This window comes from Mustela nivalis (genome assembly GCF_964662115.1).
Source record: "Mustela nivalis genome assembly, chromosome: 1".
NCBI classification, from domain to species: Eukaryota; Metazoa; Chordata; class Mammalia; order Carnivora; family Mustelidae; genus Mustela; species Mustela nivalis.
In genome coordinates, this window is record NC_139020.1 from 646,297 (window position 1) to 660,500 (window position 14,204).

The window sequence follows — 14,204 nt, forward strand, 5'->3', positions numbered from 1 at the left end:
CCCAGACTATGCTCCCGTCACGGACCTCAGGGCCCGTCTCCTGTCACCCCAGGGAGTCCCGGCGGAGCCCTCCTCCCCGGCCACTGCCGCAGACCTGCCGCTCACGACAGCGAGTCGCCTCCCCAGAGCTCAGACCGGGAGCCGTCCGGCCTGCCGGGCCCCTCTCTTCCACAGCCCACTCTGACCTGCCGGCCATCCTTCAATCTTCAAGATGCTTCTGGAACACGGTGTTCCCTGGCCCGAGCCCCACCTTCCGCTGCTCCCTGCAGCCTCCTGTCCCCAGCGGGCCTCACAGGCTCCACTCCCGGCCTCCTGCGCTTCTGTCTCTCCCTGCACAAGCTGCAGCCGCCCCTCGGCCAGCTCTTCTCCGCCAGAGCGCGCCCCTCGGGGCCACGCCTTGTCTGAGAGCCACGGCACTTGTGACGCCCTCCGCGCTGCGGCCTTCTCCTGCTTCCGTGGCTCCTTTTGTTTCTAAGATACGTATTCAACCTGTCCACTGGCCGTCCACAGCTCCTGTGCCCGGAGGAAGGCCTGGGTCCACTGCGGCCCCACCAGCTCGGGCCCTGAGCACAGCCCCTCGGCCAGGCAGCCTGGGCACAACAGCAGACAGGCAGGGCCTCGGTCCTTGTTTGCCGTGAGCGAGTGTGGGGGCCATCCACGGGGGCCTGTGTCCCGCCCCCGCCAAGAGCTTCAGGGTCCAGAAGAGGCACACGAGGCTTTCCAGTCAAGCACGGGTGGGCAGAGCTGCCCGTCGCGAGCGAGCGGGGCCGGCAGCTGTGCAGGGACCGGGCCGTGCCCACACTCCCACCGGTCAGCGGCTCGGCCAGCGTGCGGGGCCGGCCGCCAGCACATAGCGGCGGTGGGGGGCGAGGTGCGTTCTACGAATCAGAAACAGGATCTCCCTTATTGTCATTTTAGGAAGTTTTGCAAGAGCAACACTAGAGTGACCTTGCAAGTCAGACATTTAATCAGGGTGGGGAGGGGACGAGACGGTGACCCGTGATCAGCCGGCGTGTGTGTGTGTGTGCGTGTGTGTGCGTGTGTGCGTGCAGCGGAGCCAGCGGCGCTGGGGGGCACAGACAGGAGCAGGGCCCGTGAGAGCAGCACACAACGTTTATTGAACTCCAACATGGTGCAGAGGTGCTACCTGGCCAGCCCCCCGGAAGATGCCTGGGGGTCCCCGTGTGCGTCCCCAGCACGTGACAGACAATCAGTGTAGTCCGGACTCCAGCACCCCCACCTCGCCTGCACCCTGGCCCAGGACGCTGTCTTCCATTCTCCCTCCCCTGCCCGATGCAGGCCTGCGTGGCCGGGGCCGAGGCGGCACAGGCCTGTGGGGGCGGGCAGAGTCGGAGGGGTGCTGAGTGGGACGGAACCGCTCAAAGCAGCCGCGTTCTAGACGGTCTAGGACAGACGGCTTGTGGGCAGTGCTGTCAAAACGCCAAACTAAGTCTTCAACAGGTACACGGACACTAAGGGGCAGTATTTCTAAAACGTCACAGATGGGAGCGCCCCAGAGCGTTTAAAAGAACTAACACGGCATGCCGATGCACGAACACACGAGCATAAAGTAAGCGCGAGGGAGGGACCGGGGACCGAGCCTGAGCGGACGGGTCTCAGACAGATCTGCTCCGTCGCTGTGTGCATGTCTGTGGCACAGGTAACCTCCGTTAATAAAGAAAACCTCTATTTGTATCTGCGACGGACGGTGGGCGGGCGGTCTGTACAGCGTGTGCAGCGGTGCAGGTCAGGGTCCCCGGAGCAGAGCGTCGGGCGGGATTAGAGCGCGCCCATCCCAGTGACCTCAGATGTCAGCCTGGAGAGGACAAGGCAGAGAGGAGACAGGTGACGATGTTCTCGTAAAACAGGACGGGAAGCCAACGGCTCGCTGTGTGCGAACTCACGGCCCCCGCCCCCGCCCCCGTCTTGCGGTCAGAAGTGTGGCCGGGAGCTGGAGACCGAGGCGGGACGGAGGGAGGGGCTCACTGGGACCACGCGGAGCGTCTGTCTTCCCTGTCACCACGTCAGGGGTGTGTCACTAACCACCTGGACAAGCTTCGGCCACCATGATCCTTCCCGAGCTGAGTGTGTGCCGAGTCCTGGGGAGGCCCCCGAGGGAGGACAGCGGCTCTGGGAGGGGCGCCGCATCACGCTGCCCATGGTACGCAGTGGGGGCCGCAGTGGGGGCTGCCTCCCCTGTCCACCCGGCCCCCCCAGAGCCCGGCCTGATGTTCTGAGTTAAAAAGCAGGGTCTGGCCCCGGGCGTGGTCGCTCTGTTCTCGGGCACGCCGCTGGGCTGGGAAGCTGACCTCCCCTGCCCCTGGGGTCCCCTCTGACCCTCCCACATGCCCAGATTTGCTGCTCGGCGGGGGCTGGGAGCTGGCCGTGTCTTTACAGCCACGGGGCGTGTGCGAGAACAGAGCGGTGGTGTGCTCTCCAAGACTCTGTAACCCAATCACCCCAAACGTGTGGCTGACCTCAGACCATGTAGCCCCCCTCTCGCCCCCAACCGAGACTGCAGGGTGAATGGTCAGGTGTGAGCGTGCAGAACGGGGGTCGGGCCCCAAGTCTGTGTGGAGACTGTCTCCGCCACATCCCGCCCCCAAGCCCAGGTGGGAGAGAGAAGCCCCAGAGAGGACCGGGCACAGTCTGGGCTCCCGCGGTGGCGAGCCCGTCCCTCTGAACGTCGTGTCCGGCCAGCGACACGTTGGATGCGACACATTGGACGCGACACGCTGGACAGGGCCCTGTGCATGCTCACCTGGCATTGATGAGGTACTGGGCAAGGCTGATGTTGGCTGGGGTCCCCGTGATGGTGATCTGGCGCTCGGATGACCCTTCTGTGGCATTGGCAATTTTGATCTGAGCTCCAGACATCTGTCGGATTTCATTGATTTTGGTCCCTTGGCGTCCAATTATGCAGCCTATTAGCTGGAAAAAAGGACGGAGGACTTCCTCAGAGAAGAGCCCCCACCCCGAGCTGAGTGTGCAGAGTCCTGGGAGGCCCCCAAGGGAGGGCAGCCCAGGCGTGGTGTCCACCACACTCTACCCTCCGCCCTCCCAGCAGGATGAGGACCGGCCCCCACCCCCCAGGAGGCAGGGCACCAGGTAGCTTTCCCGCTGGGGCCGAGGCTGCGGATGCCCGGGCTCTGCCTGCCGTAGCGAGTCCAGACAGGTCCCAAAGGGGAGAGGCACCTGCCGCGTCACCTCCCCTGCTGTGCTTTGGGGACCTGGGAGCCAGGGAGCATGCAGGCGTCGGCACTGGGGCCCTCTTGGTGGTGTCCTTGGGGTGGAGGAATGTTTGTCTGAAGCCAGAGTTTAAAGGTTTTTGCTGCCTGAAACCCATCTTCTGATGAACTTGGTGCAATTCTGAGGACACACGTTCCCTGTGCTTCCCACGGTGTGAACTCTGGCCACCCTAGGCCATCTGAAGGAACAGGCGGGTCACCAAGAGTCAAGCAGCCAGACAGGTAAGAGCCAGGGCTCCCTGGGACACAGAAGCAGCCAGACACGGGGCTGGACTGCAGCCCGAGTTCTAGACCGGCTCTCTGGGGCAGCCCACCTTGCTGTGTGGGGGCAGCCAGGGCCTGAGAGGAGCCTCCACAGAGGCGGCAGCTGGCACCTCTCCGTGTTCCCTGGGGGCAGAACCGAGCCCCTGCCTGAGCTGGGGCCGCTGAGGTCAGCTCCGAGAACAGTCATGGAGCAGGGGTGGGGCCAGTGCAACAGCGTCCAAGTCTGCCTCCGGGACCTGGGGGGGAAGCCGGCTGGCCGGGAGCGTCAGCTGTGCTAGAAGCCCGCTTCTGTCCACGCGTCCGAGGGTTAGAGGGAGCCTGGAGCCAGGCGCAGGGTAGCCAGCAGGAAGGAAGCCCATTTACAAACACAGATGCCCCTGGACCTATGCAGTGACCACAGCTCTTGTCCCTGAGGTGACCTCCAGCTTCTCACTCTGCCCTCCTTCCCTGGGTGAGGTCAGCGGCCTCACTAGACCGTCAGAGTCTCCGCAGATGTTCAGAAAGCCTCCACCCCAGGACCGCCCGGCTCCCCCGACCTCCTGCCTCGCCCTGAGGTCTGTGAGGGAGCAGCCACTCTCCCCAGCCTGGAGCCTCGACTCGTCCTTCTCTGGCAGCAGAGACCTCGCGAGGGCTGCCTTCCGACCCCGCCAGGAGAGGCAGGGGCCTGCTGGGCTCGTGGGCCCGTGGGGGCGGCAGCACTGGCCCCTGACGGAGGGTCCCCAGAAGATGCCGGCACTCAAGAGGATCCGCACACTTCCTTGACCTCCGGCAGCCTAATCTCCCTTCCAGAAGCTTCGCCCTCCAGTGCAAGTGCTGTTTGCCGAGCCTCCTGCAGAACCGGCTTGCTTCCTCCTCTAGGAAGCCACCCGAGGAAGCCGTCTCCCCTGGCACGGGGCCCCACGTTCTCAGATATCTTGCCCTTTCCATTTCCTGGCTGAGAACGTAGTCGTGTCCAGCCCTCTCTTCCTCCCTGGGGCCTCATCCCCGAGGGGCCCTGCGCTGCCCCCCAGCCGGCCTGGGGCTCCTGACGCCGCTCCAAACTCCTTACTTATGTGTGGAACGTGACCCTCTTCCAGAAAGAGCTGAGGCGGTGTGGGCGCTAGTGACACCAACCCCGGCCGAGCCCCGCTCTCCTGCTCGCCCCTTGACCCACACCCAGCTCTCTCCTCTTACCCAGCGGGCTGCCACAGGGAGCCCCGAGGGAAGCCACGGAGACACTTTCAAGCACTGTGGTTCCTCTTTGCTGCACCCCAGGCTCTGTGGGGACACACCTGTCCTCTCTCTCATCCTAGAGTCACCTGTATGAGGCCTTAGATCTCTGGGTGAATCTGGGGTTGGGACCAGAGACAGGACCCAAGTGTGGGGTGACCACAGGCACAGGGCCTGCGAGGACCCCACTGTGACATCAGCCACAGAACCCAAGGCCAGATGCCGCCAGCAGCAGGTCCCACACGGCTGGCGGCCGTGCCCCGGCCTGGGTCCCCGTGCTACGGAGCCTACGTGTGGTGGCGCTTACCACGCGCCTCTGCCCGCTGGAAGGTCCTGCTGTGGTGGTGGGGAGAACCCCCCGGCCTCCCTGGGGGGCCAGGGGGAGCACAGGAAAGCCCCCCGGCAGTGGTGTCACCAAATCCTCCTCCCAAGAAGGGGGCCTCTTTCTGAGGGACTCCCCGGGAGGGCACACTGCCCGCTCTCTGAGCCTCAGCCCCTTCCTCTTGCTTTCTGGGGGCCGGTCCCTTCGGGCAGGGAGCCTGGGACAGGAGCCCGCCCGGCGTGAGCGGAGCGGCCTCCGTCAGGGCCCGGCGTGAGCGGAGCGGCCTCCGTCAAGGCGCAGAGGAGAAGCCCCGTGCGCGCAGCGTGGTCCCTGCCTCTACTCCGTGGGTGACGCCTCGGGGGGCTGCTTGCGACCAAGCTGGTCAAGGACCATCTCGCGGGACGGCAGGGTTGGGGGCTCCCTTGAGCGGACCCCCGCTCCCGGAGACACAGGAGCGCGTCACCTGCAGCCGGACGCTAGGGTCCCGAGGAGGGTGGTGGGGGAGGTGCCTCCCTCGGTCCTACGCCTTGCTCCCCTCCCGGCCTGCTGCCCGTCCCTGTCCACACGCAGGATGGGCCAACCCCTGACGCCACAGCTCTGCATTTCTCGTAGGGCTTCCTGCCTGGCTGGTGCGAGGGGCAAAGCAGGGAAGGACCTGGAAGGCCTCGGCTCGATGGCAGAAAAGGCAACTGACACGTGAGCCGAGAAGGCCAGTCCCCTAAGCAGCCGCCTTCCTGTGCGAGCCTGACCTGAGCCGCTGCCCCTCAAGGACACGTGGCCCACACCCCCCTGGTGTCTGGGTTTCAGATCAGAGTCCGCGTCCTCAGGATCATCAGGGTCAGAGGACAGCAGGTAGGGCTGAGCGTGTGGGGGGGGGGTGGTTCATGAGGCCACTTTGTCAGGGGAGCCCTGCGCAGGGACAGGCCGTGGCACCGGCTACGGGTGTCCTGCTGCAGCAGACCCTCAGAGCGCTCCTGGCCCACGTGCTCCTCAGGCCCAGCCCCGAAGTCCCCTCGGCTCCTTTCTCCTTTCCTGTCTGGTCTCTCGGGAGCGTGACGTCGTGTGCCTTTCTGTGGCCGCTGTACCCAGCCGGGGGAAGGGAGGGGGCGGTCCGGGTGGTCGGGGCTGGCTGAGGGCGCGGGTATACTCACATCATTGGGAATGGTGAGCTCGTGAGTGCTGGCCGGGGGGCTGGCGTCCAGACCTGGGCACACCAAGGGGACAAGGTCAGGCCGACAGCAGGCTGCTCCCAACGTGCCCACCCCCACGGCCTCCCACAGTCCCCACGGGCAGGGCACACACGTCCTGGCGGCCCAGGCCCTGTGAGTTCTCAGTCCCAAATGCAACCTACATCTGGAGGCCCAGCTTCTCTCAGAACAAGGACAAAGAGCCTTAGCACGGTGACGTTTCACGTTTTCATCTTGGACACATGCTGGTTTCACTCCTGCACCACGGTGTGATGTCGGGATGCCCTTCACAGACCTCTGGGGGCCCCCATGTTGGCCAAGTGTGTGCCCTATGGCCCCCTATGTACCCCTAGTACAGATGCCCCTCCAATCCGTCTGTGCCGGCAGAGCCACGGGTCCCGCACGGCAACCCACGGCCCTGCCCTGCAGCCCCGCAGCCCTGCACTGCCAGTCCTGCCCCGCAGCCCCACAGCCCCGCACCTTAGCATGGCAGCCCTGCAAGCCCCGCAGCACAGCCTGTACCACAGCCTCGCTGCCCTGCCCTGAAGCCCCGCAGCCCTGCTCTGCAGCCCGGCAGTCCTGTACCACAGTCCCACATCGCAGCCCTGATGCCCTGTCCTGCAGCCCTGCACCACAGCCCTGCAGTCCTGCCCCGCAGCCCTGCAGCCCCACAGCCCCACGCCTGCTCTCCTGCCCCGACAGCCCCACCGATTCAACAGTCGACCAGTAAGCCAGCAGGCCCAGTAGAGACGGTGCGCTTCTGTGCAGAAAGGGCAGACACGGACCTAATGGGTCCCCAGGCCCCCAGTTTTTATCGTGACACTCTCAGCTTGGGGCCAGCAAATCAGAGACCGCTTCTCACAGGACGAGGTCTACTCCTGCTCCCGAAACAGGGACAGCAAAGTGTGCAGGGGCTGCGAGAGGACCAGCAGGCTCCCCTGCCCTCAGCACTCCCGTCTCCTCATCCAGAGGCATCTCGAGCACCAGGTCCAGGCACAGTCGACACCCCGTGCCCCCGGCAGGCCCCGCGTGCGTCTGGAGCCTGGCCCCGCAGAACCGCCATCGCAGCCCGGCTCACACCGTCGGAGTACCCCGGAGCCAGCGCCCTCTCTTTGCCTCCCTCCGGGTGCCTGCCTCTGCCCCTGCCTCTCGGTCCACGCTCCACAGGCCCCGAGAAGCCTAAGGAAATGCAGGTCGGTGCCTCCGAGGCTGTGGCACCCTGCCTCCTTCCGCTCCCGCCATGGGCCTCCCTGCCGTCTTCCTGCTTCCTCCTCCACGGCACTTGTGTCCCCAACACCAGACGCACTGCCGTCATCAGGCTCTGCCCCGAAAGACCGCAGGGGCCCTCCGCGCTGGGGGGCCGCCGGCAAGTGCTGAATGAACCAACTCACCGGGAACCCTCCTCCCCTTCTGCGCAGCTAAATCTAGTTTCTGTTCTTTATCTTCTTCTCAATCCAGTCATCTGACTGTCCAACCGTCCTGCCACATCCCATAAACAGTGACCTGCGAAGTGTCCTCTAGGAGATCTGCCCAGTCCGGGGGGAGCCCGACAGGAACGCCCGCCCGGCCTGCTCGGGGAAGGACAGAGAGCCCGGAGTCCTGCCCGCTCACCTCGGCGGGCTCTGACCCAGGGGAGGAAAGGGTCAGACTTCCTGTCAGGAGGGCACGGGAATAAACCGCTGGTTCGCAGACTCGCCCGCTCACAGCCTGCCTTCCTGTCTGGGGGCCTCGTGCCCGGTGAGCCTCCCTCGTGAGATGCGGACGCCGCTCGCGCTGGGACAGGGGTCAAGCCTCGCCCCCCAGCCCGACCTGCTTTGCGAACGTTGGTGACATCGCCCCTGGTCACCACGCCTCCTACTCCTCCAGCGGCTGTGTGGGGACACGCGTGTGTGTGCTCTCCCTGTGGGTCCCATGGGGCCTCGGGGCGGGAGGTCATCCCAGGGACGCCTTAAAGCGTCCACGTGCACACACGTCCCACAACCTTGAGGCCTGCAGGCGGTGCTGGGGGAGCCGCGGCAGGGCCGGTGGGCGGCTGCGGGAGTGGGGGTTCCGTGTCCTGGGCAAGCCAGGCCCCTAGGTCCCCAGCTGTCCCCGGGAGACGGTCGCTGGGTGGGAAGTCACGATGAACTCTGGCGGGCTCACAGGCACGTGTAAGGGTTGGTACCCGTTTCCATCATCAAGTCTGTCCTACACGCTTTTCTCTGATTTTCATTCATTAAATTCTGCATTCACTGCATTGAGGGCTGCACCGAGACGGAACCCACTGGGGTGCGGGCGGCATCAGGGCCGGCATCCGGCACAGGGCCCGCCGCTAGGATCTGGGGCCAACACCTGGAGGGGTGACAGCCAGCGCCTGCTTGGGAGCTCTGACCCCAAGAAGTATGGGAGAGCAGGCGGCGCCCCCCCGAGGGAACGGACTCTGCCCTGTCACAAGGCTCCAGCAGGGTCACTGCCCCCCCGCCCCCCTGCCCCCACCGGGCCATGGGGTCAGCCTACCGGAGCCTGCCCTGCGACAGCCCAGGGGACGTTAGCGCAAGCAGATGCGTGTGGACAAATCCGGCCGAGGGTGCTCTGCAACCTGACCGTGTGCATCTCCCACGAAATACACTTCCACAAAGCAGGGTCAGGTCCGTGCTGCTCCGCGGCCGCCCGCCCACGCACACACTGCACCGCCACCCTGGGGCCCTCCTGACGGGCAGCTGCGCTCTGAGCGCCTTCTGAGCCGGGGACCTGCCACTGCCTCCCGGAAGCAGCAGCCGGGGCGGACCCACAGGCCGGGTGCCCTGATGGTGCTGAGGCGCTCGCCGTCCCCGCGGCAGCCGCGACCAGGCCTCCTGGCCCCTCCCCCCGCCAGGTCAGCGACCCCGAGCCCGGGGGGGTCAGGTGCCCGGCTTCTGGGCCTGCCCTCTCTCCGTCTAGGGGGCTTGTGTTTTACCTGACGACTGGCCCATCAGATTTTGAGCTTCTTCGGAGGAGTGTAAAGGCAGCTTTTCTCCTGGAGAGCAAAGAAGAAACAGATTTAATGTTTTGCCCTCAAGGAGATAAGCAAGCTCACTTCAACTAGGGAAGCTCAAGATCTGACTGGCGCACGCGCAGCAGACCAGCGCGCCCGGGGTGCGGTCACCTGCACGGCGGCCGAGGCCACACCCTGCCCTCACCAGGGAGGAAGGGACATCTGGCTGGCCAGACGCGGCTGAGTGAAGGCCCACCCCCACCCTTGTGCCAAGTGGGTGCCGACAGGGACGGTGCCCTGGGCTGGGGGCTGGCTCATCTCGGCTCTCCCTGGGGCGGGGCTGGGTGCCGGCCTGGGCAGGTGTCGCTCCAGGGCTGTGCACTGGCCTCCCACAGGAGGGCGCCCCCGGCTGCCTGTCTGAGCTCTAGCTCCTGGACAGAGCAGGCTTCAGGGCTGGCCGAGGGGATGTGTTCTGCACAAGGGCTCCCAGAATGCCTGGGGGCGGCGGAGAGCAGGCGAGGACCCTCGAGGGGACAGACGTCCCTTCACCAGGCCCTCGCGAGGTGACGAGCCTACCGCAGGACACACACAGACAGACCTCCCGCCCGGCCCCTGCGACGTGCCCCCTGCTGCGCGTCTACACTGCAGCCTTGGCATCCGCAGCTACAACTGTACCTGCTCTGCTCGCCGCCCTGAGAAACGACCGTTCAGAAAGAGTCCCCAGGTGAGAAGAGAGGAGTCAGAGAGGGCAGCTGGGTACGTACCGGGGAAAGCGGGGTTGGTCTGTCCGAGGGGAGGAAAGGGGGTTTGCTGCATGGCCAGCTGGTGGAGCTTGGTCAACTGCTGGGGTAGGAGGGACACGAGAGCTAAGAAGATTATTGTCATCGGGCACCAGTCACACCAAATTAAAAAGGCAGTAACAGGACGTTGCACAAATAGAGGGGCCATGCGGACACATGGCAGACGCACAGCGCAAGGACTTGGCCTGGGAAACCAATGGGCCACGGGGTGGGAGCACCCAGTTCCTTTCTTCTCCTCGGCTCCCTGGCGGCTCACCCAGGCCTGGCGGCAGCAATCCCCAGACCACATGCAGGCGAGGGAGGCCTGCGGAGGCCGCTGGGCCCCTTGGCTCTGTGGGGAGGGTCTGAGAGCCACAGAACAGGACCTGCCGGGCCCCGAGGGGCTTCGAGGTCATGCTGTCCTTACAGAATGCACGTGCCGTGTGCCAACGCCCCTTCTGCACATCTGGCCCCACCCCAGCCCTGGCTAGGCCTGGACCTCGCCCTGAGCCAGCCCTGCCTCCCCTGCAAGGCCTCCCCAAGCTGACCTTCCAGGATCACAGAATGCAGTGCCAGAAGGTTCTGTGGGGGGCAGGTGAGCACCTCTGAGAGGCTGTGAGGGTCTCCAAATGGGCCACTCTGTCCCTTTGTCCCCCACCTACTGGGCTTTCTTCAGCTGTTTTTACCTGGGCCTCCTCCCTCCCTGCGCGGCTTGAACTCACGACCCTGAGGTCATGACCTGAGCTGAGACCACAAGTCAGACGCTCAACTGACTGAGCCCAGGGCGTCCCATCTGGGCCTCGTTCTTAGGTCAAAAACCCAAAAGAAGGTAAAGGTGTATGTGGTGAGTCCTGGCTGTATTTTGGGAACCGAAGGCTGAGTGCTGGACACTCGGCGGGATGCCCTCAGGCTCGCTCACCCGCAGGGTCTGCACCGCAGTCTGGGAAATGGGTCCGCTCCTAACCTCCTCCTGACAGCAGGCCTGGCCCAAACGTGTCCCAGCGCTGCTCCGGGGCCGGCCCCAGAGCCCCCCCGGGGTCAGCGGGCGGGGCACTCAGGGAGGAGCTGGTGTCCCCAGAGACACGAGTGTGTCAGGGAGGCGGTGCTCCTGCCAGAGGACACACACTGCGACACTCAAAAGCCTTCACAGATGCCCCTCAGGGTGAGAGAGGAGTGGGTCGCTGAGGGCCGTCAGCAACGTAGCGCCACGCAAACACCAGACCCCCTTCTAGCGTGAGGAGGATGCGGCCGCCCCGTCGGTCATGCTGCATGGGTGCGGCAGTGGGCACAGGGGCCACAGTGGGTCGTGCCGCTCGGTCCAGCTCCTGTTGTTCCCGCAGCGTGAGGTGCGTGGACCCCGGCTGCCGCTGGGAGCCAAGCCGCGACCACCTGTGGCCTCCTGGTCGGGCCTTTGAGGTGAAGCTTTCCCCTTGTGAGCCCCTGGGACATGAGAAAGGCCGCTGCTGCAGAACTGACCACCCCTGGTCTTTCCTGGCCAGCTCCTGTAACACAGCTGTCACAGTGTCTGCTTTTGTCCCTCCCTTGCTGGACAGAGCGACCGCCTCCAAGTGCAGACTTCTCCCTGTCTTCTGGGGCGCCCCCCGACCTGCGGCACTCAGGGTGGGCCTGCTGGGAGCACCGGCCACCCTGACTCGGGGAGGCCCCTCTGGGTGCATCCGAGCGGGGGTCAGGTTCAGCTGAGAGTCGCTGGTGCGGTGCTGCGGGTCAGGTTTGCACCCAAGGCTGGGGGCTGACCCGGCCCGTGTCAGGTCTGCCCCGGGACCTAACATCCCTGAGCACAGTGTGACCTGAGCGGCCACTCGTCGAGGAACCCTGAGGAGGCTGTCAGAAGAGCACACCCAGCAAACACTGTCATGGGGACACGGCACCCGCTGAAGTCACAGGGAGGAGAGGTAACACATGGTCTGCGCCTGCTGTGCCCCGGCAAGACGACCTTGCAGGGAAGGGACCTGGAGGGCCAGAGACCCCGCTGCGTGGCCTAGCGAAGGCTCCTCTTTAGGCGACAAGTAGGAAAGATGGCAAGTACCCGACAGCATCCTGGGGCTCGAGGAACGAGCAGAGGGGGCACTGCTGGGGGGCCGGACGCACACACTGGCCCCAGGAAGCTACATCCAGAAGGCACAGGTCGCACAGGTCACCTGGCAGGGGCGTGCTCTGAACCCACCTTCGGGCGGAGTTAGAACGGGGCTAAGATGACAAGGCGGTAACGGCGAGTTCCTGGGACCGGGCAGAGACCCCGCTTCTGGAGAGCATGCGGGAGCCTGCAGCAGAGACCAGGCGAGTCGGGCCCAGGGCTGCCCGGCTGTGGGGGGCGGGGCACGCCGGGTGCTCTGACAGTCGCCCGGATTTCCACGAGAGGCAGCACTCACACGGGGATGTGGTCTGGAGCATGACCAGCCCCGAAGGGCCCCGGCCCTCGGGCCCGGGGACAGGCCGGTGGGGAGCCTTCGGGTGTCCCTAGGGCCGCGAGGTCGGCTGGCCCGGCCGCTCCGTGCTCCTGTCCCGCCACCTCTCTGGGCAGGTGCTTGGACTCCTCCCTCGGGCAGGCTCTGCTCCGGTCTGTCTCGGGTCCCCACGAGCGCCCAGCTGTGTGTTGTCAGGACCGTGGGGGACAGCAGGGGAGGCTGGGGCCCCGGCGGCGGAACCGGCCTGGGTTAGCTCCGGCACTGAGCCGCTTGGCGGAGCGGGGCTCGTCTGGTCTCCGCTGCCCCCGTGCTGATCTGCAGGGTGGGGGCATCAGGCGAGCCAGCGGCCGGCCACGCGGTGCTGTCCACCTCCTCTGGGGAGCACCACCACCGTGAACCACGGGGGCTTCGCCCCACCCACCTGTCCGGTGCTCCCGGGCAGGTAAGCAGGGGTGTGTCCTGTGGGTCCCTCGCGCACATGGAGGAAGCCACTGGAGGCTGGAGCACTTGGCGGGGAGCCACCGCCCGCTGGCAGCTCGGCAGTCCCGGCCCTAAGCTCCGGCTGCGTCTCCTGAAGAAACGGCCCCCCCAGCGGCGACTCTCCCTCCCTCCGTGCAGCAAGAGTGTCTCCCGTCTGGGGGAGACTGGCTGGGCGCACGGTGCGGCCCGGGTAAACGCCGGTCCAGGGAGCGGAGGGCAGAGAGGCGGGTGGATGGTGGAGGTCACGAGCCTCCCTCTCGTCTTGGTTCTGTCCTGAAGCAGTCAGCATGTCACCTCCTTGGGATGCCATTTCTGTATTTTTTAAGGAAGGAGCAGAAAAAGTGCCAAGGGGATTCCTACTTTTTGAGATGTGTTTGCCATTAAAAATGTGGACTCCCAGTACTCACACGTGTCTCCACGTCACTGGGAGGGAGGGAGGGAGGGCCGGGCGGCGAGGGACAGGGCGTGAGGCGGACAGCTCTCCGCCCCTCGCCGCCTCCACCGGAGCTGGATGGGAACGGGAAACAGATCCCGATGCAGGCGGAGGCTGAAGCTCGCTGGGCTGTCACGAGGCCGGCGCGCCGTGCCCCCGCCGCTCGCTGTCCGGAGCGGACCACCGGCGTGTTTGGGCCGCGTTCATGTCTCTCCTGTGACACGCTCGTGTCCGTGCCGGTCTTCCGCTGGGTGACCTTGGCTTACTCTCAGACCCCTCCGGTAGATCAGATCTCAGTCCCACTTCGTTTGCCGGGAAGATCTTCCTCCCACTCTCCTCTGCTGTCTTTTTAGAAAGATGATTTTTAAATTTTAATGTAGACAAATTCATTTGTATTTTCTTCACAGTTTGTGCTCACGTTTTGGTTACAGAACCCTTCCCTGACTTGAGAACAGAAAGATCTCTGTTTTCTTCAACGTCCTGTTTTCCTCTCGTGTTGAAATTCTTGGCACGTAAGAAGTGTTCAGGTCAATGTCCCCACGTGGATGACCACAGCCACCTGTCCTCGCCCCTGCCATCCACACCGGCAGCCGCCTGGCCAGCAGACCCCTGGCTCCCTGAGCAGCACATTGGCCCAGGGTCGCTCCCGGCGTCTATCTCCAGCGGTGTGGCCCTACAGCTTGTCCCTGCGTCCGCCAGGACGGCTCTCCCAACTGTCTATTCTTTTCATTGATATCTTTATTATTATTTTTTAATTTTTATTTTTAAAAAGATTTTATTTATTTGACAGAGAGAGAGAGAGAGAGAGAGATCACAAGTAGGCAGAGAGGCAGGCAGAGAGGGAGAAGCAGGCTCCCCGCTGAACAGGGAGCCCGACGTGGGGCTCAATCCCAGGACCCTGAG

General features: G+C 64.9%; 1 protein-coding gene across 29 annotated transcripts in view; it reads right to left on the reverse strand.

Moving 5' to 3' along the window:
- Positions 1–1,095: 1,095 nt before the first annotated feature.
- Positions 1,096–14,204, reverse strand: part of PCBP3 (poly(rC) binding protein 3) — a 255,803-nt gene continuing 242,694 nt past the window's right edge. For 15 of the 29 annotated variants that reach the window (XM_082719946.1, XM_082719935.1, XM_082719944.1 and 12 more), the window contains 5 exons: positions 9,948–10,026; positions 9,166–9,225; positions 6,195–6,247; positions 2,762–2,931; positions 1,096–1,816 (listed from right to left, as the gene is read on the reverse strand). In XM_082719946.1, the coding sequence (XP_082576072.1) occupies positions 1,780–1,816; positions 2,762–2,931; positions 6,195–6,247; positions 9,166–9,225; positions 9,948–10,026 (399 nt within the window). In that variant the 3' untranslated portion in view covers positions 1,096–1,779. The remainder of the gene's footprint in view (positions 1,817–2,761; positions 2,932–6,194; positions 6,248–9,165; positions 9,226–9,947; positions 10,027–14,204) is intronic. The other 14 variants (XM_082719943.1, XM_082719937.1, XM_082719932.1 and 11 more) reach the window with 3 other exon arrangements.